The following is a 24,012-nucleotide window of genomic DNA, read 5'->3' as shown; positions in this document are numbered from 1 at the left end:
GTATAGACGTGGAGGAGGAAATAAAATAAGTGTAAAATGAGAAAATGGTGCCGACCTGCGGTCGGTCGGTCGGTCCGAGCTGCGGCTCTGGTTTCGCAACGAGATACGCCTGAGACTCGAACAAATAGTATAATGTCGCCTTGCGTTTGGTGCAAGCTGCCTAGAGAGTTATATCTTGTGTGATGCAGCGGCGACGAAGAGGAAGGAAAAAAATAATAAAGATACTCGCGGTATTACACGAAAAATTATCGCTTTGTTCAGCTGCACCGCTGCAGGGAGTCAAGCCAATCAATCGCGGGGGGATTCCCGTAAGCTGTTTTACTGGGGGTGAACTTCTCTCTTATCCTCCATGCCGCAGTTTCCACTTGTACTAACAGGGGTGCTTGGACGCGACTGCCACTGTGTAGATGCAGATAAGTAATTCTTCATCCTCCGCAACCATCGACAGCTCTCACAATCGGTGAGAAACGGAACGTTATCGTAACCAAACATTGGGGAAAAAATGATCACTATTTTCTTGACTTTAAAATGATTTTTAATGAACCAAGATTTCGAAATATTCATGTGTTTTGTTCTATTGCGGTTTACTGACTTTCTGACAGTTCCAAAATGGCGATACAACGATTTTTCCTCAGCATGAATCGTTGCGTTACTAACTTCAATACGATCTCGTCTCCCTTTCCCCTAATATTCCGACGCGACGTGCCAATTATAAGAGTTGCCTTTCGATTTGGTGCATTATATAATAGGAGTGTGATTTTCGATTGGTGACCACGCGACCTCGATAGAGAAATTAAAAAAACGTACTTAGAAAAAACTGCAGCCAATCCCGTACCGCGCAAAGCTATACGTGTCAATTTCTGTGTCAGTTACGAAATTTGTTTGTCATAATTTTTCCGATGCGGTGGATTACAAGATGGTATAACATCGTTGTCCCGCTAAGAATAATCTTCTCTGTTTCGGGTCGTTATTGATTCTACTCTTTTGTTTACCGTATAGACCTGATTTTTGCGAACCTTTCGAAACTTTGCATTCGCGAATCTTTAGTCAATTTCAAAGACGAAGTTTCGAACCTGGTTTTACACAGAAAAAAAGGATTACCTATTGTTGTCGTACCGATCCTACCAATAACATAATTCGTACAACAATATATGAAAACTTTTCCCCGAGTCTGTATCAAATATAGAGAGTTCACAGAATCATAGATACCTGTACATTTTCTTCACACACACTGACATAATTACAGAATTTCTACATATTTATGAAATTTCTTGGCGTAGAATCGTTGAACATGTTTGTGTTTCCATGAACGAGTGGAATATTTCGTAGGTATTTCTCAGGCAGATAACTTTCGCCGGCAAATATAAATTTTTAGCCAAATCAATGACAGTACTAAGTTACCAAGTGACGGTACACCCGAGTGAAGAAATTGATTGGAAGAAGGAACCGTTTTAGAAACAGATCGGGAACGCCTATTCGGAATACGCACCCGCAACAGGACAGTCTCTGTCGCAGAGTACACTTTACACCCATGTAATTATAGCCAGCTCCTACGGTCGTAACTACCCGTGCGCAAGTATCGCGATGAGTGCGGAGAAACCACCTGTTGATGGGACGCTAGGACGGAACTATCAACGCGTTGAGAGAATCGTGGGTGAAGAAGAAAAATAGGAATAACAAGAATTGAAACGTGGTGACGATTGTTGAATAGAGGAAAAATAGAACGACGATGGGGAGAATAAGTAAAAACAATGGGTCGCCGCATGTAGCTGGTTTTATGATCCAGTTCCATCTCCGGTGCATCGTCATTTTCTCTACCTGTGAGGGTGTTTGGAGGACGGAGGTGAAACTGGTGTACACATCCATGTGACGGAGGTAAAAAGGAAGGGCGAAAGGGGGATGGGGTGGGGGACGGGCGGGAGGGAGCGAGGTGTAGACTTACTTTAGAGACCGTGGTGTGGGATTACCGTACTTATATTCAAGTCTAATATTAAGTTACCATTCTGCTTTACGGCAAGTGAACAAGCTGCCTGCATATAGGAAGCCATCTGACCGCTCCTGAGGCAGTTGGCTCGTCTGTGCCCACCTAGGCCATCTCTGATCTATAGCTACGTCCTTCGACACGTTCGTTACAACTACCCGCTGCAGATGGATATATGAGAGGCACCCTTAATCGATTTACTGCACCGGAAACAACCGTCGAACTACCTAACGTAACGTATTGGACACTCTTTATCACTATTCAATCGCCATACCTCATCTACTGGTTCGTTTATTAACTGTACAAGATATCATTCATGCAACGTCCAATACTGCAGTGTATATTATTTGATGTAAAGACAATTAGTACCTCCATCGTTGAAGTGTGATTCTTACGTTCAACGTTTCGGTGAATCTATGACACTGCAGTTACAAATGCAGTAGTGTTTTCAAGGAACAATTGATCACAATTTCTAATCACGCTTAGTTTTTTCATTTTGTAGAATGCCGATCAAAGTTGTACCTTTGCGCGTGACGACGTAAACTTTTTACTCGTGACATTACCAGCGCCATATGGTTGCAAAACCGTGTGATGTTAGATATTTCGTCAATTTTGTTAAACATTTGTTTATTCCTTAATGCGAACTCACGATGTTTAAATTTATGTAAAATGAACCGGTTGTAGAAAACATTTGAAAAATGGCGAGACTGACCGAAGAAACGTCGTTATTCAGAATAACGTGCTGGCCGATGATGGTTACCGGTTTGCCAATTTAAAGATCGGCGCGTGCTGAACTCGGTAAGATTGATAAACGGAAAAAAAATACGAACACGGGATGCCGGAGGTACTGACTTCTGTGTGTGCTGGGGTTACCGATAAGCTGCCTAGCACCATTTGAAATCAGTGCCGCTCCTCCCATCACTCTGCACTAGCCGAGGATAAATCGAGGCTAGTTAAGGTGAGATAATATTAAGAGTCGTTTTTCTACGACGTATGCGGTAAAGTCTGCAGCACTCTACTTTACTATCGAAGCACAGTTATTTCCCTTTCGTAATTGAAACGATATCTTTTTACCTATAGCTAGTAAATACTTCTTTTTTGTCAAGATGAATTATTGACGTATCATTATGATTATTATTCTTATTATTTAATATACGTATACGTTTGTATCAATTTTCGGTAAGATGCTACATAAATTCATACCCGATTGAATGTCGCACCTCGGTCATGGATATGTGATATATCAGGGTACTCATTATACGGCATCGTGTATATAGTGTTGATTAAGCTATCTTTATTTACAATTAATGTATTCCAGCGATCCAGTAACAGCTGCGATTTCACGAGGAGCGTAGTATTGGCCGTTCGGATCGAGTACCTGAAAGTTTGACGACCGGAATAAGAAGAGGATTAGGTGCTGCACAGGGACGCCTGTGTTACGTTCATTTATCACGGGATATGTGAATTTGTAAGTCATGTACGCAGAATAACCGTACTTGTAACAGTGAGAGAAAAAAAAAATAACAAAGGCAGAATATGCATATAGTGATCGTCGAAAATATCATACTAACAAGAACGATGGTAACTGCATCCGGCCAACGCAGAATATTCTAACCTGCTGAGTAGTTAGGTGGCGGAAGGTTAAGTCGAGTCCTTGCTTCGGTTGGTGGCCTGCAGTCTAGTCCACGTCTCACCGAGGGCTTTGGCAAAGTGGTCGTCAACTGCAATTCACAAACCATAAACAAATGAGTTTTGCATATTTCCACTATAATAAGACCCGAATTCGCACTCTGTGAATTTCATCCTTCAAAAATCGAAATGAACAAAATTTTTATCTTACAATTAAACAGAATATTTCTGATTCCTTTCTTTCATTTTTTTTTTTTTTTTTCGTACGATCGATATATCAAAACACACACACGTGCGTCTGTTCTCTCCCTGTGCCGGTATACGAGATAAACGAAGTGTAGACTAATAGTTGAATAACATTTTGCTTGAAAACAATATGCCCAATGAATCATAACGCGGTTTTGAACGGATATAAAGAATGATCGTCTAATACGTATGTATGTATTATCTGTATAGATACACATAACGCGACTTGTCCATCGCATCACTATCAATCATCGACAATAACGTATTGTAATATTTGTCACTGCAGGTACGTACATGGATGGATGGATACGTATACACTAAGCGTGTACAACAATTAACAACGAAGAGATTTTACATGACTATGCCCATTGAATCGAGGTGACAAAGGAGTCGGAATATCGTCATTATCATATTTGAAACTCACCGCTGAGACCGGTCGCCTTGTCGTTTGATGACGTCGCGTCGAACACGGCCGCGTATTCTTCGAGGCCCAGGGACCGTTTAAAGTGTTCGTCGATCGCCGGGTCGCAGACAACGCCGCTGCTCCTGACCCCGGTTCGCTGGGTCCCCGTTGCAGCGGATGCAGTGGCCGTGCAGGCCGCTACCGCCGTGTCCTCGACGGTCGTTCCTAATTTCAATCGTAAACAATTTAACAACAGGGTGACAACAGTTGTTGAAACAGATTCGATCTGGACCAATGAGATCTCTAACCCTGCTGGTAATAATAATGAAGCAAGTAGAATTGGCGTTACTTTGCACGAAACTCAAAGGTAATATGATTAACGATCCGTCATCGGCTGTTTTTTAGCTTCGATTAACGGTCAACTAACAATAATAATAATAATAATAATAATAATAATAATAATATTAATGAGGATAATTTGAAAAAAATATATCCGTCTTTATTGTATTACAATAATACTGTCTTCCTACTTGATTAAATTCACCTGGTTGCGGTGTCGTTGGCACGATTACACTCGGCCTCGCATGGTGATGTACCCTGGCAGCTGACATGTCAAGAGCTTCGCTTTGGATCGGATCTCGCCTGCGTTCTTTACGCCAGGCACTGCTGGGCTTTCTGTGAAGATTCGACGCTTTTGGCCTCTCCTCTGTAAACATACATGTACACAATTACAAATCTGCATTTGCATCAATGCGCAGCAAGCTCTTATATTATCCCTATTCCCATTGATGTATCATCACTATCAACCATGAGACTGTCAACCTTCCCAAACGTTCTTTAAGGTAGGTGGATATATGGACAGAAAATCGTCACAGTTTTTCGTTAAATTTTTCTTCAACCAATGCGAGTTACAGATTTTATACAACGGTTTGGCTAACGTGCATAAGTTTTCTATCAACGAAAGAAAGGCGCTATTGAAAATTTGCAATACGTTTACAACCTCTGGATGTGTAAGACCTTGCGATTTGTAAGCCTTCGTATGAATTTCGCCAAGGCTGCCAAAAAGAACCACTTGACTCGGATATCGCGATTTTTACCCTCGCTGATTCGTCGATATCGAATGACATTGCACTCCTGGCAACGTGTATTTAATTTTTGAAAAATGAAAACTATCAAAAGTATTCTAAAAATTTTCTTGTTCCTGGTTTATTTTTTATATATTAGTCTAGTCTTTTACTCGTCTCGTCTCGTTTGACGTTGGCGTTTCGTTACTCGGGTAAACTATAATCGCAACTTCAACTTCCGTATAGGCACTCTCTGCAGTTGATACGCGCGGTTGCAATCTCGGATCATAATTAATAAACCGAACATATAATAATGTGGTTACAGATCGACGACATATGGCGAAAGTTGTACTAGAAATGTATACGTGGAAGGGCGTGCTCAAGAATCAATGAAATATAAGCGAAATCAGCGGATGCTCTCACGTACAGCTATAGGTATGTGACTGAATGCTTTGTCAGTTGCGTTATAAGTATTATATATTATTCATCTACCATGTTGTACCGCATAGGACACGTCGGTGTGTATGTACAGCATAGCTCACTCTGTTCCGGACAGCTGATGGAAAAAGACAAACGATAATTGGTGTGGAAAGCTCTACGTACGTACAAAGAATTAGTAAACCTGAATCGCTTCGTCGACCTGAATTTTCCAACCATGAGGTTTAGTCTCGGCCCGATGAAACACAATCCAAGTACAAACAACATGATTGATTCACTCGCCTTAAGGGGGTGCCTTGCTCGATTTCAACGCTAATGTATATATCTCCAAATATCAAAGTCCAAGTATCTCAAACGCAAAAAAGGGCTCAAAAGTCCCACTCTATACGCAATTTTGAACAAAAGAAACCCCAACACATTTTCGTTTGACGCTGCAGAAATAAAGAAATTGCATGAATTCTACGAATTTACTATTGCGATTTCGTAAAACTTATGCCATTTCTTTATTTCTGCCTAATTTAAAAATGCGTTGAAGTTTTAGTTTTTTTTTTTTTTGTCCAAAATTACGTATAGAATGGGACTGTATTTGTCAAAATCGACCAGTCGAATCACTTTCAATTTTTTTTCTTCCAATTCAGGTCAATTTTTAGAACAATTTATACCTATATTGCGTCAGAACAAAGGTATACAAGGATAAATTGAAAGTATGTATACGTGAGTGGATACGTATTTCCTGCATTATGCCAGTGATAATGTAATTGTGTATATGTTATACAAACTTATGTAGATATAATTCGAGCTGTACTGCTGCAGGTGTCGAGAGAGAATATAAGACGCTACAAGTATAATATTACATACACATGAATACAATATTCGATCGTGTACCGCATATGCTAATACTAAATCACTATATGTATAATAAAATCGTTATGTATTTATTTTATCAAGGCTATTGTGCGCATGAATTCATCGGGTAAACGAATGTAATTTACGTTGTGTACATAGCGTATACATTTGTCAGCGTCCGTATGATGAACCGCTGGTAAGGAGTCACTTATTATCGTAAGCTCGTCTCGTGCGAGTGCAGCGAATTTGAAACGCGGTTTCGCGCCAAACGAACGCGCGCACGCGTGCAATCCTCCCACCTGCATAATCAGCGATCAGAGACTAGAAACTAGATAAACTGCCTAGCCGCTGCGTTACGTGTAAGTGTAGGAGGAGAACACACATCCAGATATGCGGGAACTTTAAATAAACGTTGTGTAACGAATAAACCTTGTCTAATCAACATAAAGAATCCCTGGTTCGTCATTGCGCCAACGGTGCATACGATCGAACGGAACCAAGTTTGAAAATATAACGAGCGAAGAACCGCCTTATGAGAATTGTAAGAAAATTTGTTGAAAACAGAGGAAAAGATTTGGCAATAAAACAGATAACTCGACAATGACGTGTAGGAAATTACGAAATTGCATACGTATACATATACAACGGCGTGTATACCTATATATGTATCATAGTAAAACTTGACGAAAAGTTGCCGAGGTGGAGCAAGAGAAGGGAATTGGGGATGGCGTCGGCGGCGAGGGGGGAGAAAGAGGAGGTGGTCTATCGATTTGTGTAAATAATTGCTATACTCACCCTGTACCATTGTGGCTGCCCTGGATAAGACGTCGAGAGCACTCTCGACAGCGGACATGTTTTTTTCCTGGGACGTAGTTTTTTTTTCTTTGTTTTTTTTTTATAGGGTTGCAATCTTTCCTCTTTCCTTATATTATACGTCTATACGTCTATACGTAAATCCTTTGGTTTACAAAATCCGTTTCCTTCCTTCCGTATACACGGACAAACTGCTGCACGCCTGCAGTTCCGGTTGACACGCAAAAAGCTTTTTCTCTCTTCTTTGCGTGTAATATTATAACGCACACGTTTATCGTTGCGCCTGGAAAAGGATCAGGATTGATTGTAAAACGCAGATGCGTGTGCTTGATATATATAAGTATACATGTGCAAGTGATAATCAAATACGACAATATATGATCATTGTTCGCAGGAGGCGTATATTTCACGATTAGATACGTATAAATCTGTACGTATTGACGAACGAGCGATTTTACTCGCGTTGCAATACCTGTTACGCATTACGACTATGTATAGGCTAAACAAAACTTGGTTTTAAAAAAAACGTGGCATTGTGCGTGGAATGCGCCCTCCTTGCGACCTCCTCCCCGACCCTCCTCACTCCTCTAGCTCGGTACTTCCCACCCACCCGCGCCTCGCCGCGCCGCGCAAACGGAACAATTTCATAATAATCATCATATCGCGGGAGTAGCGCGCGACTAGAGCGCGTCCGTATAATTTTATTATTGATATAATTCAGCTGCACATGCCGGATCTTTACTCTGTCAGCTTCTTTTTATCATTCGTTTATATCAATTTTTTTTTTTTTTCTTTTTTCCTTGTTATTTTCACATTCAAACACAACGCGGTCCCTTGAATAATATTTGTTTTCTCGTCTTGCGATCGTGACACTATGCGTACAATGCATCCTAGGTATATTTATTTACCGCGCGCGGATTCGTCGCGACGTGGTTTTTTAAATCGGGGCCGCGGCATGAAATGTCTTCGCGATGTTGCAGCCGTTGTGTTGTTACTGTATTCGGGTTGTTTCGAATACATGTCTACGCTCGGTTATAATACGTGTTGATATTATAACGCGTTAACGGCTTTTGTATAGAAAGGAAGAAAAAGCTAGCGTTTTAAGGATTTTAGGAATAAGGAGAGTGCAACGATCAGGGGACAAAGAGACTGAGGATGAAAGAAATATTTGGTAAAGGCAAATGAGAACGATAAAAATGAAAAATAAAAATTACTCCGTTTGTTCGTAGGCGAATTGAATCGTAAGAAGAATTTCGCTAATCTCGAGCATTGGAGATATGGGAAACCGTGCGGTAACGACTTGAGAGATAGGGGGGAAAAATGAGAGAAGTAAGGAAAGAAAAAATCGAGGAAAGTGGGCCAAAATCGATCCCACACATCGGAATAGAGATTGTAAGTATATACGTAGTCGCTGAGAGCGGTTGAAAGGTGTATATGTATACATAATAACGTAAATCGGTTATCGGAATGTTTGAGATAACAATTTTGTTTGTTTTTGAATTAGAGGCGAATGTTCTTAATGCGCGTACGAGCGAAAGCTTGATTCTTTCGTCGTGTCGTTTTGACAAATATAAATAATTAAACGAACTTGACCAGTTGGACATACAAGGACGTTATACAAACCGAAAGTCTGCACATTTGGGAAACACGACGTATACAGTATACAATATGTGCATAACACGATGCGTGTATCGTTCGTGTGTGCGTCGCGTAGGAATTTAGCGATAGTATGAGGCAGCACTGGGATGTGTAAATAAAATGAAGCTGTGTGGAACGCAGGTACGTAGAATTTACGATAAATAATACATGATTCGAGGAATTTTAACGTTTGTTGCAACAAATAGCGAAGGAACGAACGAGTTACAAAGTTCGTAAGCTGTCTGGCATCCCCAATAACAAATCGATAGTGGAATGCGGGACAGAGTAAAAAAAAAGCAGACCTTGCATTCCTGAGGAGCTAAATGGAAATGTTTTACGAAGAGAGAAGACTTACCTGTTCGATACACCTTAATCGCAGTTCCCGTGCACCTCACACTTGGCAATAGTGACAACCGTCTGATGTGTCGTGAAAACTTGCCCCCGGAGACTTGCTTGTATTATTTTTTCATTGAGAATTATTAAAATCGAATGGTATGCGGACAGACACACACAGCACAAGCTGTTTGACACGAGAAGTAAGTCGGGGACCCCACCACTTGTACGCAACTGGAATGCATGGTATTCGTTCGAGGAGCCGACCTCTACCGGCAAAATCGTCAATTCTTTTGTCGTCTCGTTTCCCCGCACAACAAGCCGTCCAGCTCCTACGATCCATGCACTACACTCGGCCACTTTTACGTACGAATTCTGCACACCCATACAGGACTTGTACTCATGCGCATACGTGTGAATCCTTCAAATGCACGTACAAGTATATCGATGCATTCATAGTGCATACGACGTTGCTTCGTATTTGCCTACGCAACGTGCGTCATGAAAGTTTATTTGTCGCGTATATATGCCGAACCAAGGATTACAGACAATATGCATCGGAAATAAACCCACCCTGATATTCATTAAGCCGATACCACGCCTCTTCTTTACCGATTGAAATTATCCTCATTGCAGTTTTTTAAATTACTTCTAAACTCGGACGTCGAATCAATTGTCCTACTACTTTTGTGTGGTTTATGCAGTGTTGAATTGACGAATGTTGAATGAAAACGACAAAAACTTGATTTCAACAAAGTGTCTCTGTTGTATTGCTTCATGCGCAAAGATGGCTACTTGTACTCTTCACCAAAGCGCACCGTTCGTATAATTCTTTGTGCATTTATATTCTTACCCTTCGTGGACTGCAGTGATTCACGTGGAAATGCCAAACTTGACTTGTTAGTATCTTACCAGAGGCGCGGAAATATCATTTACTAACGATACGCTATTTTCATTTACAATGTTTTCGAAAAACTGTAAATCTGCGATTACCGACGGTTTAAAATTCCTCGACGAGCTGAGTGTCGCCTTAAGGTTACTGTCAACACCTGCAGAAGTTTGAGCATCGTCCGTGATCATGCGCGGGTCCATTACGAATTATTTGACATTTGTTATAGCGTCTTCAACGTTTTTCAATCTGTCGTGAATTGTTCAATTTAAAAAATAAGTAAATGATATGTATGATATAATAAGACCAAAAAAATGTTTTTCGGAAAAACCATTAGCTTGTAATTTTAAGATTGTCTCCAGTTAATCCAGTAAAGCGTGATAAATTAAAATGTACTCATAGAAAAACTGTAAAACAATCTTGTGTCAAACTGAATAATTTTTTTTTTCCTCTTCACTGATTGTGAGAAGTTTATTTCACTTTAATAAACAACACAAAACCAAATGGACAACTTGTAGAGAATAGCTGTAGCGGTGTGAAATTTGTAAAAACAAAGTACCATCTGCATTAAAAAAAATATGATTCTTCTTAGCTACAGATATGAATCATTATGTGATACCAGATGACTGGAATTATACATTATTTATTGTTCTGGAGTATCTTCCTGCAACGCTATAGTGAAGAGTAAGTTGGCCATTTCCCAAATATTAGTGACTCTTATCCCAACTTGATTGGAGAGCATCTGAACCAAACGTTCAGTCTCAGAGTGTTCTACAGCGAGAATAAACGTGGCACAAAGAACCACCGCAGCTGCTAAATAAAGAACATTGCTTTCAAGGGCCATGATGTACCCTGGGTCAATTTGGAACTCTGAAAACCTTTGCTTCATCAAAAATACAAGGCATGAATATAGCCTTTCATGCTGAAATGAAACATGTACGTATCGTTACATTCCAAGGTATAGCATTTCATGTAGAAATGGAAAGGCTAAGTGTCTGGATGCAAATCGTACCTCCAAATATGCTAAATCCAGCAAATTAACACATGCATCATATATTTTAGGCATCTGTCCGAGCTTCGTCGCAGCAAGAAGTATTTCAACACAGTGTAGCGGTGTGAATAATGGTATTTTAAAGTCTAGAGCTTTGTATACACGGAATTCTGAACAATATATGCTATTTGTAGTGTACTCAGACTTGTCGTCTAACCATCGCAGCCCACGCACTACCTGCAATATATCAACATCGTATCAATTCAAAGCAGTACTAACTATTCCTCGACAAAGCTTTTCTTTACCGCAATGAATTAGTCCAACAGTAGCAGTGAACAGTTAGCCACGACTAAGGAGGCTCGATTATTATATACCTGTGAAATGCTTAGACCTTTGGTATGCGAATCCATCTTGCTTGCCAGTTGCATGCAAGACATAAGCCTCAATTTTGCTTCGCTGGAAATAATTTTGCATATCTGTGGCCAAGCGACTTCACCCGGATTTGATACCATTTCGGCGACGTACAACTCGCAAAACTGGTTTGACATGAATCTATCGAAGAGATGAACCGTCAAGTATCTGGTGTTAGGTCCCAGACCAAGGTGGTCGGTTATTACAAATATTGCTTTCATCACCGGTACAGGAACCGCTGTAAAATATCACCCGTTACAACTGTGCAACCACCATTGTATTACGCAAAGAAGATTCGACGAATCCTCATGTGTTGCGTCGGCATGATGGAGCAATTAGTCATGAGCTTACCTATGAACGGGATGAAAAATTCGCTTCCTTCCACAAAAATTTGCTCCTGCCTTGCATTGTCCTCGTGCACGTGTTGCAGCCATTCCTTGATCAAGGGTTCTAGAAATTCCTGTTATATTAGTTGTGAATAAGTGCAGTAGAAAATATCCAGACAAGTTGAAAAATAATTGACAACCGATGTACGCCGTGTCCAGATCCATTATCCTCGGTAATTTCGTGGCGCACATCGCGGTGTTTCGATAAAGTATTATGGGCTGAATTTCTTCAGTCAACGTCGTTGGAGTTGCGAAGGGAACATGAACGATTCAAAAAGTATCTCGGGTCGAATAACGCTTCCGTTTGAATCGCACTTTCCTTTTATAGTATTTTTCGGACACGAACTACGCAAAATGACATCAGAGCGGCAGCAGGAGCGTTGCCAGGAGATATGAAATATCCCGTCATGCTCATACATTTCAGTGATACCAGTGATTGAGTCATTGATTAGTTAAAATCATCTGTCAGATAAATATTTGATGTGTTTTATAAGGAGGATATTTTGTCTCACATAAGATAAATTGTGATAACCTCAGTTGTGTATTTGCTGAGAGATTAGATGAGAGATTTAAATGACTTTATTTTAACCAGCGCGACGCAATTTGTGAATAATAAATAACAATGGACGTTGATACCAGGCGTTGAAATATACGCTAGCACGTCTCTGACTTCGACGTTTTAAAACTTCTAAACACTCAAAACCGGCTTGGCTATGGAAACAAACAATTATCCCACGATGAACGGACTGGTGAAATTCACCAAGCTAAGGTCAGCGATGGACCCAGGATTCTGGGCCAAGCTCTCAGAGTTGAAACTGGACAGCCTCAAACTGAACGACCAGATTAAGATTCCTTTGTGGGCCAGTTATAACCTGGACCGGCAGAGCGACAGGCAGGGTCGCACCTTGAAATTGGATTGTACTTCGTTCAATGAGTGAGACCGAGTTCGATGAATGAGTTCCCGTTCTAGCCCAACCTAAAGATTTAAATATGCCAAGATTTTGTCACAGCCTTATCATTCCAGGAACGTCGAGATGACATCTCATAGATCAGTCGTTACCTGCTCTGGTTTTCTGATAAATACTAACACTTACGAATCTTTTCGTGAGATAAAACCTGAGGAATTCATCAGCGAAGCAAGTGTGTCCTTGCTACAGTCGATCAAGGATGGAAGCGCAGTACGAGAGCCGTGTCGTCTTGCTTTCTTCATCCTATTGTCATTCGCAGATCTAAAACGCTACAGATTTCATTACTGGACTGCCCATCCGACATCCTTCAACTTGCCCGAGCTTTATCATGTGTGTAATCCATTGTCTGCGGGGTCTCAGCTGTCACCCGATCAATTGGCGCAGTTGACACGCAGCTTTTTGGCATTAGACAGTAAGCAAAAAGCATTCTTTACCGTACTTGTACCTGGATCGGATAATTTGCATGTCGAGCATCTTAGCAAAGGAGTCGATTTGTTCGAGAAGAAAGCTACTGCAGATGTATTTGTGGAGCAGGTAAGCAAAGCAGATCGATAACCTTAAATGCTATGTTAAGCCACCTAAATTATATGTGAATATTGAAAGAAATGCATTATATATTGCAGAAGAAACTTCTTGCACACATCCAAGAACAGTAATTTATATGTGAAATATTTTCAGTGCGAAGAAGAGATTTACTTTGGCTTCTACGATCCTTGCAACAGTCCCGAACCTGGTTGGCCTTTGCGAAATTTGATCTGCTTATTATTTTGGCATTGCCCAAAGGCATCTTTCAACAGCGTTATCAAAATCGTTGCCATGCGAGGACCTGATGCCAAAGATGCTGTAATTTTTACCATGAAAGCTAAGGAATATGAAAACAAAATGGAAACTCGAGAGATTATTTTTGAAGGGCGATTCGTTGGATGGGAAAGAAGTCACAATGGTAAAATGGGTCCCAACATAATTGATTTATCAAACTCCATGGACATTGTCAAGTAAGTCTTTCAAGTAAGTGTTAGTATCATCTGAAAAGGATGATTTATTGACTGCTTTGTCTCACAGGCTATCAGAAAGAGCGGTGAACCTTAATTTGAAGCTGATGAAATGGCGGTTAGTACCTGACTTGAACTTGGAGAAGATCAACAAAACGCGCTGCCTACTATTGGGTGCTGGGACTTTGGGATGTTCTGTAGCCAGGGTACTCCTTGGGTGGGGTGTTCAGAAATTGACTTTGGTCGATGGCTCCACTGTTTCACAGAGCAATCCCGTTCGTCAGAGTCTGTATACTCACACGGATGCCGTAGAACGGCGTTACAAGGCAGAAGCAGCCAAGGATGCCTTGCTTCGAATTCATCCTAGTTTGGTTAGAAATAAATGTTACTTTTCGTGCATCTCACAGTATATACAAGATGTAGTCAAATTAATTGCAAAAAGTAACTTCTTAGGTCTTTATTTAGACGAATTTCTTTAAAATAAATTTACGAAAACAAAACTGCAGCATCTATGTTATTTTTGTCACACTCGATTAGCTGAACAATATACATCAGCGTTTGTGATATCTGTACAATTGTTCATTAATTTTTCAGGATGTAGAGAGTGCAATACTCCAGATTCCGATGCCAGGCCATGTAGTAGGGCCAAGTATGATGGATGCAACTAGGTCAGCAGCGAAGTTTCTTGAGGAGCTTGTGACACAACATGATGTCATTTTTCTCCTGCTGGACTCCCGTGAAGCTAGATGGTTACCTACACTTCTGGCTGCGGTTCATGGAAAATTGGTGATCAATGCTGCCTTGGGATTTGACTCTTATACAGTGCAACGACATGGTACACGTGATAACGTGAGACCGGATTCTCCAGATTTCACAATGCACAATCCTGCGGGCGCGGACTTGGGCTGTTACTTTTGTAATGATATTACGCAACCTGGAAACGTAAGTTTTTTTATTACATCTTGTTGTTAATTCTTTCAAAACTTTCTTTTGCAACTTCTCGACTTTATACTAAATTATAATTTTCAGTCCCAAATGGACAGAACTCTGGATCAGCAGTGTACTGTGAGCCGTCCTGGTCTGGCACAAGTTGCAGGGGGCCTTGCAGTCGAACTTATGGTCTCGCTGACTCAGCATCCAGAATAGTAAGCTTAGCCTAAATTACAAACAATATCCTGTTTGGAACAATGTTAAAGTTCCATAGTGTAAAATGCAAGAGGGAAACTATATTGAATAAACACGATGGGACTTACGAATATAATTAGATTTACGATAGGCTGGAAGTATAAAAAAAAGATCAATCCAATTCAATGGGACCACAGGACTGTTATCAGCCTGTAAAATCATACAATCTGGGAAAAATAGGTCGTTGCAAATTAGCAACATATATTGAAGGAAGTGCTCAAAACATTCAATTTGCTGTTGTTGAATCAGGCTCTGTTCAAAAACTCTATAAACATTCCAATTCCTTCCGTTTTATCTTGCATCTAACTGGACTTTCACGGACGTTTTTCATGTACCTATATGAAAGTTTAATATTTCTTGCAGTGCTGAAGCAAGAGCGTTAATTGCTGACGATAGATCTGAGCCACACTCAGATGTCGAACATGGAGGAGGTGGTCTGCTAGGAGGTGTTCCACATACTATTCGAGGATCTCTTTGGAATTATGAAACACATTTAACCGTGACACACAGGTTTCCAGCCTGCACTGCTTGTTCTACGCCTCTGATTAACGAATTTCGCAAAAAAGGATTTGACGTTATCCTAAATGCTTGCAATGAGCCCAACTACTTGGAACATTTGACTGGTCTTAATGATCTTCTGAAGCGACCTGATCTGGACGAAGTATGCGGTACCTCAACTAACAAAATATCACGTACTAATCTGACTCGCAGTTTCAATGAAATTCTTTTTTTCAGCTGTGCTTCGCCATTGATTCTTCAAGTGAGGACGAGAATGAAGAACCAGGACATCCAAATCATAAGTGAAATCAGTATGAGTCAAACAATTTGTAAATATACAGATTTCACAATAATTGTATACTTCGTTCAACTTGTATTTGTCCCCAGAAAATTGATAGCTTTGATTTCATTCCATTTGAAGCCAGACGTCTAACCAGTACTTTATCACTTTTCCTTGCAGCAAAGTCCCATTTGACCTGTTTGAATTATTTATTGGTAGCTCCTATTGTTTGTATGTTTGGCTTAGGTTCCGCCAGAAACAGTTGGAATAGAAATTTTCCACAGATTTTCCAGAAACAAAACTGGTCAATTCCATGGAAATAACAAAGAGAAGAAATTCAATTTCCTGCACGTGGATATTAAACTGTATTGCCAATCAAATGTACGTTCTGTAAAAAATGAATTTGTGTCAAATTTGTGTAACGTTTTTTCCAGTGTTTAATATATTCTATAATATATATATAAGACTAATAGAAAATCTACATGTTCAAATAATAAATGTTTATTATTTCTTTACCTACGCATTTTACTGCAGCTGAAGAGTCAGTGTGTGCATAATGTGATTATTAAGTGATTATCCGAGGTTATTGCAATTATAGAATTATGCGCATTGAATTCTGACCATTGTTGAGAATTCCTGGCTGAACTTTATTATGTATAAATTTGAGCAGGACAACTCATTTTGCATAAATTTGAATTCTCGAATTGCTCGAGCATTTGCAGATGACACTTGATGCGCCGCTGTGTTGCAACAGTTATCGAGTAGCTGTGAGTGGTTCTCTGTTATGATTTTTGTGCACCAGGTGGCTGCGTTTTTTATTATACACCCTGTTCTGTACGAATGTTGTACAACACTGGCCAACATCCGTACCGCCATTACATCAATAAATGTCATCTGCACCGCGTCCCTCTAGATCAATTTTACAAATAATTTTGTACAGTTTTGGTATTTGAATATATTATTAGGTGGGAGTGAGAATGTCTACAAAGCGTAAAAATACATCGAGTCTTGAAAAAAGTCGTGGCAAGGCCAAGAAAGTCGAGTACGACGACGAGGATATTTCAAGCGAGCATGAATCCGACGTCGAGGACGCCGACGCCGGTTCAAATGTCGACGGGGACGACGCCGTGGAAGACGCCGATGATTTGGCAGTTGTTGCTACAATGCCGGAGCTCCCTCCTCCGGAAGTAACTATTTATATTTGAATATCGTCATCAAAAATTACGAAAATAATTCATACTGTTTAGAATCAGGTACATCGCGTCCTTCTTTTTATTCTCATATAACTGACTCTTCTTTTTCCTACCATTTCGTCACCCAAAGACCATAACAATTCTATGCTTATCCATTGTTTAACCCACAATAATAATGTCGGGAAAGACTTCCATCACGCTTGCGAGCTAAAATTCATGCGTGATTTGAAATGCGATTTTTAGGGAGGGTGGGGTAAGCCAGGAACGCTGGCTATGTGCGGCTTGACAAATTGGGATATGAGCGGACGCAAGGCGCCTCCGAAGGGGGTCAAAGCCACCGTAGGACGCAGCTTGTGGACTCCGCACACATTCAAAAACTTGGAAGGCACTCGAGTCAGACTTGTTGCCTCAGGGCCTGCTGCATCACACAATGTAGTCGTCACCGAAGATAACAGGTGTTTGGTATTTGGCAGAAATGATAAAGGTATGATAATCTAACATCTTGTAGAAATATTTTAAACTCTAATTCACTCTATTTGGTAACTTCTTCATCATAGCATCACCTACAACATGCATTACTGAGGAGTGTGATGATTGTGAAAGCAAAAAACAAACATTTTAATCTCGTCGGATAGAGAACAATTATGAAATTGCAAAACTGGTGCAGGAAAGCTTTTTGGAATCATACTGATAAAATGAATTTGTAGGACAATTTTTCTTACTCACTTGGCTCTGGTTACATTTTTCTGATGTGAAATTAACAGCCCACAATCTTCTTAGTTTTTAATTATTTGAAATAGTAAGATCTCTTTTAAATTGTAAATTGGGATGAAAGTAATTTTATATCTTATGTTGGGCAATTATTCAACAGTTGGATGTATCATATAATTTCTATTTAATTGTATGAAACTCCATACAATAAGAAACCAGTGACTTTTTTATTTTGTAATTAAAGTTCTGCATGAATTTTTAATTTCTAGGGCAACTTGGTGTCGGCGACACTAAACGTCGAGATGAACCGACTGAAGTGGAAACCCTAAAAGATCACACAGTAATAGCTGCGGCATGTGGAAGGAACCATACACTGTTTTTAACCAGCCGTGGTATTGTTTTTGCAGCTGGAGATAATAAACTTGGTCAGTGTGGTGTTGGTAAATCAGAAACATGCATCGCTGCAGCAATGAAAATAAAGTATACCGGTCCTCCCATAGTTAAAATAGGATGTGGTGTTGATTTTTCCATGATCTTAGACATTAAGGGAGGGCTGCATTCTTTTGGCAGTCCAGAATATGGCGCTCTAGGCCATAATACGGATGGTAAATACTTTATAACTTCCACAAAAATGGCATTTCACTTCGAAAAGGTTCCTAAACGGATCGTTTTGTATGTCGAGAGAGCAAAAGACGGACATGTCACCCCTCTGGATCGTGTAGAGATTACAGACTTTAGCTGTGGATATCACCACACAGTTGCAATCGATAATAAGAATCGTGCATTTTCTTGGGGCTTTGGAGGCGTCGGTCGCTTAGGTCATGCCGAACAGCGAGATGAGCTGGTACCACGATTAATAAAGTTTTTTGACCCCCCAAGTCGCGGTATCAAATCTATTCACTGTGGGAGCACTTACAGCATTGCAATCAACGTACACGGATCGGCTTTGATGTTCGGACAAACTAAACGGACAGGTGAAGCAAATATGTATCCCAAACCGATTCAAGATCTATCTGGATGGGAAATTAGGTGCGTTGGATGTTCCCAAACCAGTGTTGTTGTCGCTGCTGATGAATCAGTGATCGCATGGGGTGCTAGTCCAACCTTCGGTGAATTGGTAATTTGTTTGAACTTTACTGTCTATGCTCACAACTAATTAACTTATTCCACTTGTAAACTTTACGTCAGATATTTTTGTGATTGTTACTCCTTTGAGGATAAGTTGAATGTACAGCATAAACGTAAAAAATCATTTCAATGAAAATTCTTTCAGGGCTTTGGTGAAATGCGTAAATCATCAACAACACCGATGGAAGTTAAGGCATTGGAGGGTCTTTATATAACCGCGGTAACATGCGGCTTATCTCACACACTTTTCATTTGTCGAGATGAATCAGACGAAGAAAAAGCGAAGCTTGCAAAACTTCAAGAATATTCGGTTTAAATTGATGATGCACTTTCTACCTTTACACGAAAAATTTTGTTGAGTACCTAAGGTATTGCAACTGTTCTTGAAGGAATTGATTAATTTTATGAGAAGTCTTGAGCGTGATCGGTATTATCACTCAAGGCTATTGATCAGAACCTTGGAACGTAATATCGAAAAAAAAGACAACATTTGGTCGACTTCATCGGTCGTCTCTTTCTCATCTCGTTTGATAATTTTTAACATATTTCAAAATCTTTTTGACTAGTGAACTTGTCAAAGGCTTTCACAGAAATCATTTAAACAGTGATGATACTTATCTTTTATACCAATTATTTAAATTTTGTTTTAGTTCGAATTTAGTTAGGATCTTTGTAGTATTAGGAATAATCGGAAACACGCTCACTGCAGCTTACCCTGTAGTACCCTTTGTGTTCACCGTTGGATAACAGTGCAACAAAAAAAAAATAAGAAAAAAAAATCGATAATACTCCTAATTCGTAGATTTCTTCATACCGTAGCAAATAATACGTCCATACGAGGCATAGACTTAGCAATCTCCCTCCTACTTTGTACTTCCAAGTTTTACTTAACAATTAACTCATGAATGGACGTTAATGAATTTTGTGAAACCCCATTTTGTTAGTAGCTCAGGATATAGACCAAACAAATAGATGCAAAAATATATTTTGATACGTTGCTATTTTATTGACGTTCGCTCTAACTTGTACCAAGACTTTCAATGTAAACCGAAAAAACGTACTCATTGTGAACCCCGGGAATCATCTAAAATAGGTAATGATGGAATACCATGATTCACTAAAGAGATAGCTCCCCTGCATTCTTACGTCAAGTCTGTCATGACAACTTGTGAATTTCCTATTTTCGTACGCGGGTCGTTGTGTTCTTCCTGTTAAAGCACAATCTATGATTAACTAAAAGTTATCAGTGCGTCCAAAAAAAAAAAGTTTTAGCGAACGATGCATATTGTTGCCTATTACATTATTATACTATTATACCCAACCGATACGTACAGTATTTATTATTCTACATTTTCAATAAAACCTCGAATTTTATACGGAAGTACTGCATTTGGTTTATTCATAAATACACCAGTACTTCACTTTTAACTTCATCCAATAGTTTGAAGATTACTTATCCGTATTTGTTTATTAACCGAAATTTATTATATTTCTACATATTATCATAGAAAAGTTATCATTGTACAATTCAAACACCGCCAGTGTGTTATTATATTTTTCTATTCGCAATGTTTTAAATTTTTTCATCTCATCTGATTTTGTATGTGTGATGGAATCTTAGTACTCAAATATTATGATCAAGTGTTGTATAACAATTGTACGATTCTGATTAGCAAATAAACGAATTTTCTATGATTGCTCTGTCCACAATTGAATTTTCTCATCGATTCAATATATTTCTAATCTAATTCGGTTATAATATTTTCCAAATGTAAGAAATGGCGAATAACGAATAGCGGAATGAGTCTATATTTATATAATTGCACAAACGTACAGCGTCGCGTATAATCTTAAGTAACTCAAAGGACGACGTTGCTTGCTTGGAACTCTATCGAGAAGTGATCGTCTCCTCGCCGGTCGAAACGTTGCTTCGCAAACCGTGGGGCCCACTTGTCCTAGGTACTTATCGCCTTGCATAAACAGTCCGGGCAGCTGGCGCGAAGTTAAAAAAACCAGAGATGCTCGTCCCAAGTGCGTCCCTTTCATAAACATGAGCGCCGAGAGAAGTCGTCGCTTTCACAAATATTATTTTTCTATTAATCAGATTATCATCACAAGTTGAATAGTCAACAAAATCAAAAAATATTCATGCGATCAATACATATATCATGTATTAGTAGTACCATTCTTTCATAGAAACAAGAAAAAAATTATTTTGCACAAATTTACCTTCATATATCTGATCGTAGTAGTAGTATATTTTAAACTGTAATTTAAAGCAATAGAAATCGGTAATTTTACCAACATAGCAATATTCATAAAATACTTAAAATTGTACATAGAGTTCTCATGCTGTATCAACATCTATGCTTCAGACTTGGTTGAAATTATATGCATATTTTCCTCGTAAGAATCCGATTTGAAATATTCTCCGTACAATTCGTCAACTCTGTAAAAGAAAACCATATCTCGTTAAAAACTTTAATACAAATGTATTTGGGCAGAGCAGAGACACAGCATTGCTAAGAGATATTTTTATATTCACTAGCCTGTTATAACTTGACAAGTCCAAGTTTTCCGTATAACGGTACTGACCGTCTGATGAGATATTTCTATTATCTAGAATGGCTACTTTCTGAGTCTGTACAGCACTTTCTGTTTCTGGATTATCTCCAGTACTACTTGTTGCCGTGTCAGAGTTCAAAATCTCAGATAAGTCGACCTCACACGAACTACAAATCTCAGGCAACTCGCATCGCTCGTAGTTAGGTACCCATTTTTTAATGCATTTCCAACACCGCTCTTTAACACGATAAATTTGTTGATTTTGCCAGCACGGATGGCAAGGAATATTTTGTAAAGCTTCAAAATTATGTTTGGCCATCAACTCTTCTTCTTCTTTCCGTTTTTGTTCCTTAAAAGTAATGTTACTCTCATGAACAGAATTGAAAGTGAACTTTTAAAACTTCTCCAACTTTATCAAAGCTATTTGAAACCATTAATTTTTTGTCCATTTCGATTGTTCTAGCAATTACAAAGTCCTCTACAGCCTTCATTTCCAGTTTGGAAACGTTCCCATATCTCCAACGCAGCAGTTGACATGCTATGTAATGATTTGGATCAGATGGTCTGTACTGTAACGCTCTGCTCATGGCCCAAGCTAATGGTGCCATTACTGTTCGCCTGTAAATAAATTTCAAAAATTGTACACACCAGAGTGAAAAATTGAACTCGCAAATCTTTACCTTAAGTACTCATTTCGTTCGGTGAGAAGTTCTGAGCTTGTTAGCGCTTTTGGTTTTACGTGCACATTTTTGCAATCTACTAGAGTCTGTTGACTCGACGTTGAATTTGACACAGTTGAACTACTTATATCAGAAAAACATACGCGAGTATCTTCGGCTTCAAAATCGGCTTCGCTATTATCAGGCTTTGGAATTAAACTCTTCAAGCTGTTAGTATTAGAGGGTGGCGAATTTACTGAACAAATTTCTGACTCAAGGACAGTCAAATCGCATTCGCAAATGAGTACCTACATTGAAAGTATACGTTGTACAAACTTGGGAGTGGCAAGTAGTGTAACATCTGCATACATTGCATTTTTTATATTTTTCATGCATAATTACATTCATAATGATTTCAGACCTCATGCATTCCCACATGTTCTTCTTCTTCTGTTTCCGTGTACCCCAAATCCTTAAGCATCTCCATAGTCTCTTCATCGATACCTTTCTGAACAATTAGTTGCAGTACATCTTCTGGAATTCCTAAATTTCTTAAAAATTTTATCATTCGAGCTCCTACATCGATCTTTTCCCCTTGCCAATTAAGAATTCCAGGAACATCAACGCCCGCGAGCATTAATTGCATTAAACAAATTTCGCTTTGTACCAGCATGCCGTTCAATATTATTTTCCTGCTAGCATTATCATCAAAGCCCATAGTTCTCAGAGACGTAGCTAAAGATTCGTCAGTCAACTCATTCCAGAGTTTATGCGATCGTAAAGTTTGAATGGACACTCCAAACTGGATAAAGTAATTCAGATCCTCCGGTTTAAGATGTTTTAAACCAAATTTCATTGCTCTTATAACAAGCGATTCTGACACACCTTAAAATATGACCAATAATACTTTCTATTACAAGATGGAATATATATTGTATTATATTATGTTTCCTAATCAATGTTTACGCCATACCACTGCCGTACAATCGTCCCAAAATATCCTTGCTGTATATACCCCTATGAACAATCGGACAGTAAGGTATATCAGCAGAAAATTGTTTAATTTTTAGTGGGGGAATTTTCTCATAAGGTTTGGGGGGTTGACTGGTAGCTCTTTGCAGTAATCGGTCTGTCAATGCTGCCAATAATTTTTCCTCGGTCCACTTGCCGAAAACCTTGACCCTTTGATTAGTGGTTACTACATGCAATTGAGCTCTTCGGTATTTTTCTTTGGCAAGAGTCTCAGGCAAGTAACATACATCTTCGTTGCTTGGAAAAGGTCCACAAACAACAACGCTCTGCTAAAAATCAAGCAAGATAATTCACCTATGATCATACTTTTCGCAGGGTGTAAATAACTCTGTCACCTGTTCTTCTAATTCTTTATGTCTTCGACTTGTCACACGTACGGCGCATGCCATACAATCACTAGAAACAGGACTGTAATTGTATTTGGAGCCATGGGTTGACAGTTTCTCCGATACTTCGAACAGTTTTCCTTCGTATTCCATATTAGTCATAGCAATACGTCAGGATGTCTGTTATGCAATGTCAAATGACTCATTGATCAATGACTAAACCTACTAGCCCCAACGCAATTGTAAAACAATACCAATTTGCTGCTTTCAATTACTGGTCCTTGTCAATGAAGTCATCTGCTTATGTTATCGATCACATTGTGTCCTGATCTACGTTGCGATGAATGCTACTTTCGATCTTTTTTTTTTCACAAGATATTTTCAGCAATAACGATACAATGCCATTT

At 39.3% G+C, this 24,012-nt stretch overlaps 4 protein-coding genes and 1 long non-coding RNA gene across 25 annotated transcripts; 3 read left to right on the top strand and 2 right to left on the bottom strand.

Moving 5' to 3' along the window:
* The first annotated feature begins 1,751 nt into the window (after window positions 1-1,751).
* Window positions 1,752-9,657, top strand: LOC124294169. Of its 11 annotated transcripts, none has more exons than XR_006904077.1 (6): window positions 1,752-1,875; window positions 2,019-2,213; window positions 3,300-3,449; window positions 4,143-5,758; window positions 8,650-8,812; window positions 9,017-9,657. It is a non-coding gene; the product is annotated as an uncharacterized LOC124294169 (long non-coding RNA). The 11 variants fall into 11 exon arrangements; XR_006904075.1 differs by having other exon boundaries at window positions 8,650-9,199; window positions 9,265-9,657; XR_006904073.1 differs by lacking the exons at window positions 8,650-8,812; window positions 9,017-9,657 and adding an exon at window positions 5,833-6,830 and having other exon boundaries at window positions 4,143-5,101; window positions 5,649-5,758.
* On the bottom strand, window positions 3,256-12,415 carry LOC107216654 (cyclin N-terminal domain-containing protein 1). Of its 3 annotated transcripts, none has more exons than XM_015653936.2 (6): window positions 9,414-9,551; window positions 7,403-7,703; window positions 4,804-4,965; window positions 4,281-4,484; window positions 3,553-3,702; window positions 3,256-3,359 (listed from the first exon to the last, which is right to left on the bottom strand). In XM_015653936.2, the coding sequence occupies exons 2-5, from the start codon at window positions 7,458-7,460 to the stop codon at window positions 3,623-3,625; spliced, it is 504 nt and encodes a 167-aa protein (XP_015509422.1). In that variant the 5' UTR covers window positions 7,461-7,703; window positions 9,414-9,551; the 3' UTR covers window positions 3,256-3,359; window positions 3,553-3,622. The 3 variants fall into 3 exon arrangements, with proteins under 3 accessions (XP_015509422.1, XP_046594373.1, XP_015509398.2); XM_046738417.1 differs by having other exon boundaries at window positions 3,597-3,702; XM_015653912.2 differs by lacking the exons at window positions 3,256-3,359; window positions 3,553-3,702; window positions 4,281-4,484; window positions 4,804-4,965 and adding exons at window positions 11,293-11,508; window positions 11,646-11,920; window positions 12,034-12,132; window positions 12,209-12,415 and having other exon boundaries at window positions 7,434-7,703; window positions 9,414-11,202.
* A 74-nt stretch (window positions 12,416-12,489) lies between these two features.
* Window positions 12,490-16,506, top strand: LOC107216644 (ubiquitin-like modifier-activating enzyme ATG7). Of its 3 annotated transcripts, none has more exons than XM_046738411.1 (9): window positions 12,490-13,002; window positions 13,093-13,570; window positions 13,715-14,031; window positions 14,099-14,399; window positions 14,623-14,970; window positions 15,058-15,173; window positions 15,577-15,874; window positions 15,949-16,022; window positions 16,238-16,506. In XM_046738411.1, exons 1-8 carry the CDS (start codon window positions 12,782-12,784, stop codon window positions 16,015-16,017), a joined length of 2,148 nt encoding a protein of 715 aa, XP_046594367.1. In that variant the 5' UTR covers window positions 12,490-12,781; the 3' UTR covers window positions 16,018-16,022; window positions 16,238-16,506. The 3 variants fall into 3 exon arrangements, with proteins under 3 accessions (XP_046594367.1, XP_046594366.1, XP_015509386.2); XM_046738410.1 differs by having other exon boundaries at window positions 15,949-16,040; XM_015653900.2 differs by having other exon boundaries at window positions 12,491-13,002; window positions 15,949-16,506.
* Window positions 16,507-16,829: 323 nt separating this feature from the next.
* On the top strand, window positions 16,830-19,860 carry LOC107216630 (protein RCC2 homolog). Of its 2 annotated transcripts, none has more exons than XM_015653880.2 (4): window positions 16,830-17,178; window positions 17,428-17,668; window positions 18,165-19,012; window positions 19,169-19,860. In XM_015653880.2, exons 1-4 carry the CDS (start codon window positions 16,969-16,971, stop codon window positions 19,337-19,339), a joined length of 1,470 nt encoding a protein of 489 aa, XP_015509366.1. In that variant the 5' UTR covers window positions 16,830-16,968; the 3' UTR covers window positions 19,340-19,860. The 2 variants fall into 2 exon arrangements, with proteins under 2 accessions (XP_015509366.1, XP_015509374.1); XM_015653888.2 differs by having other exon boundaries at window positions 17,138-17,244.
* Window positions 19,861-20,021: 161 nt separating this feature from the next.
* LOC107216612 lies at window positions 20,022-23,899 on the bottom strand. Of its 6 annotated transcripts, XR_006904067.1 has the most exons (7): window positions 22,669-23,899; window positions 22,269-22,555; window positions 22,020-22,206; window positions 21,573-21,937; window positions 21,362-21,472; window positions 21,253-21,289; window positions 20,022-21,096 (listed from the first exon to the last, which is right to left on the bottom strand). XR_006904067.1 is itself a non-coding variant. In XM_046738414.1 (6 exons), the coding sequence occupies exons 1-5, from the start codon at window positions 23,101-23,103 to the stop codon at window positions 21,388-21,390; spliced, it is 1,359 nt and encodes a 452-aa protein (XP_046594370.1). In that variant the 5' UTR covers window positions 23,104-23,899; the 3' UTR covers window positions 20,022-21,289; window positions 21,362-21,387. The 6 variants fall into 6 exon arrangements, 3 of the variants coding, with proteins under 3 accessions (XP_046594370.1, XP_046594369.1, XP_046594371.1); XR_006904066.1 differs by having other exon boundaries at window positions 20,022-21,116; window positions 21,253-21,472; XR_006904065.1 differs by having other exon boundaries at window positions 21,253-21,472.
* Between the last annotated feature and the right edge of the window lie 113 nt (window positions 23,900-24,012).

Source organism: Neodiprion lecontei, chromosome 4, assembly GCF_021901455.1.
Source record: "Neodiprion lecontei isolate iyNeoLeco1 chromosome 4, iyNeoLeco1.1, whole genome shotgun sequence".
In the NCBI taxonomy this organism is placed as follows: domain Eukaryota; kingdom Metazoa; phylum Arthropoda; class Insecta; order Hymenoptera; family Diprionidae; genus Neodiprion; species Neodiprion lecontei.
This window is presented reverse-complemented; position numbering and strand designations above follow the sequence as displayed.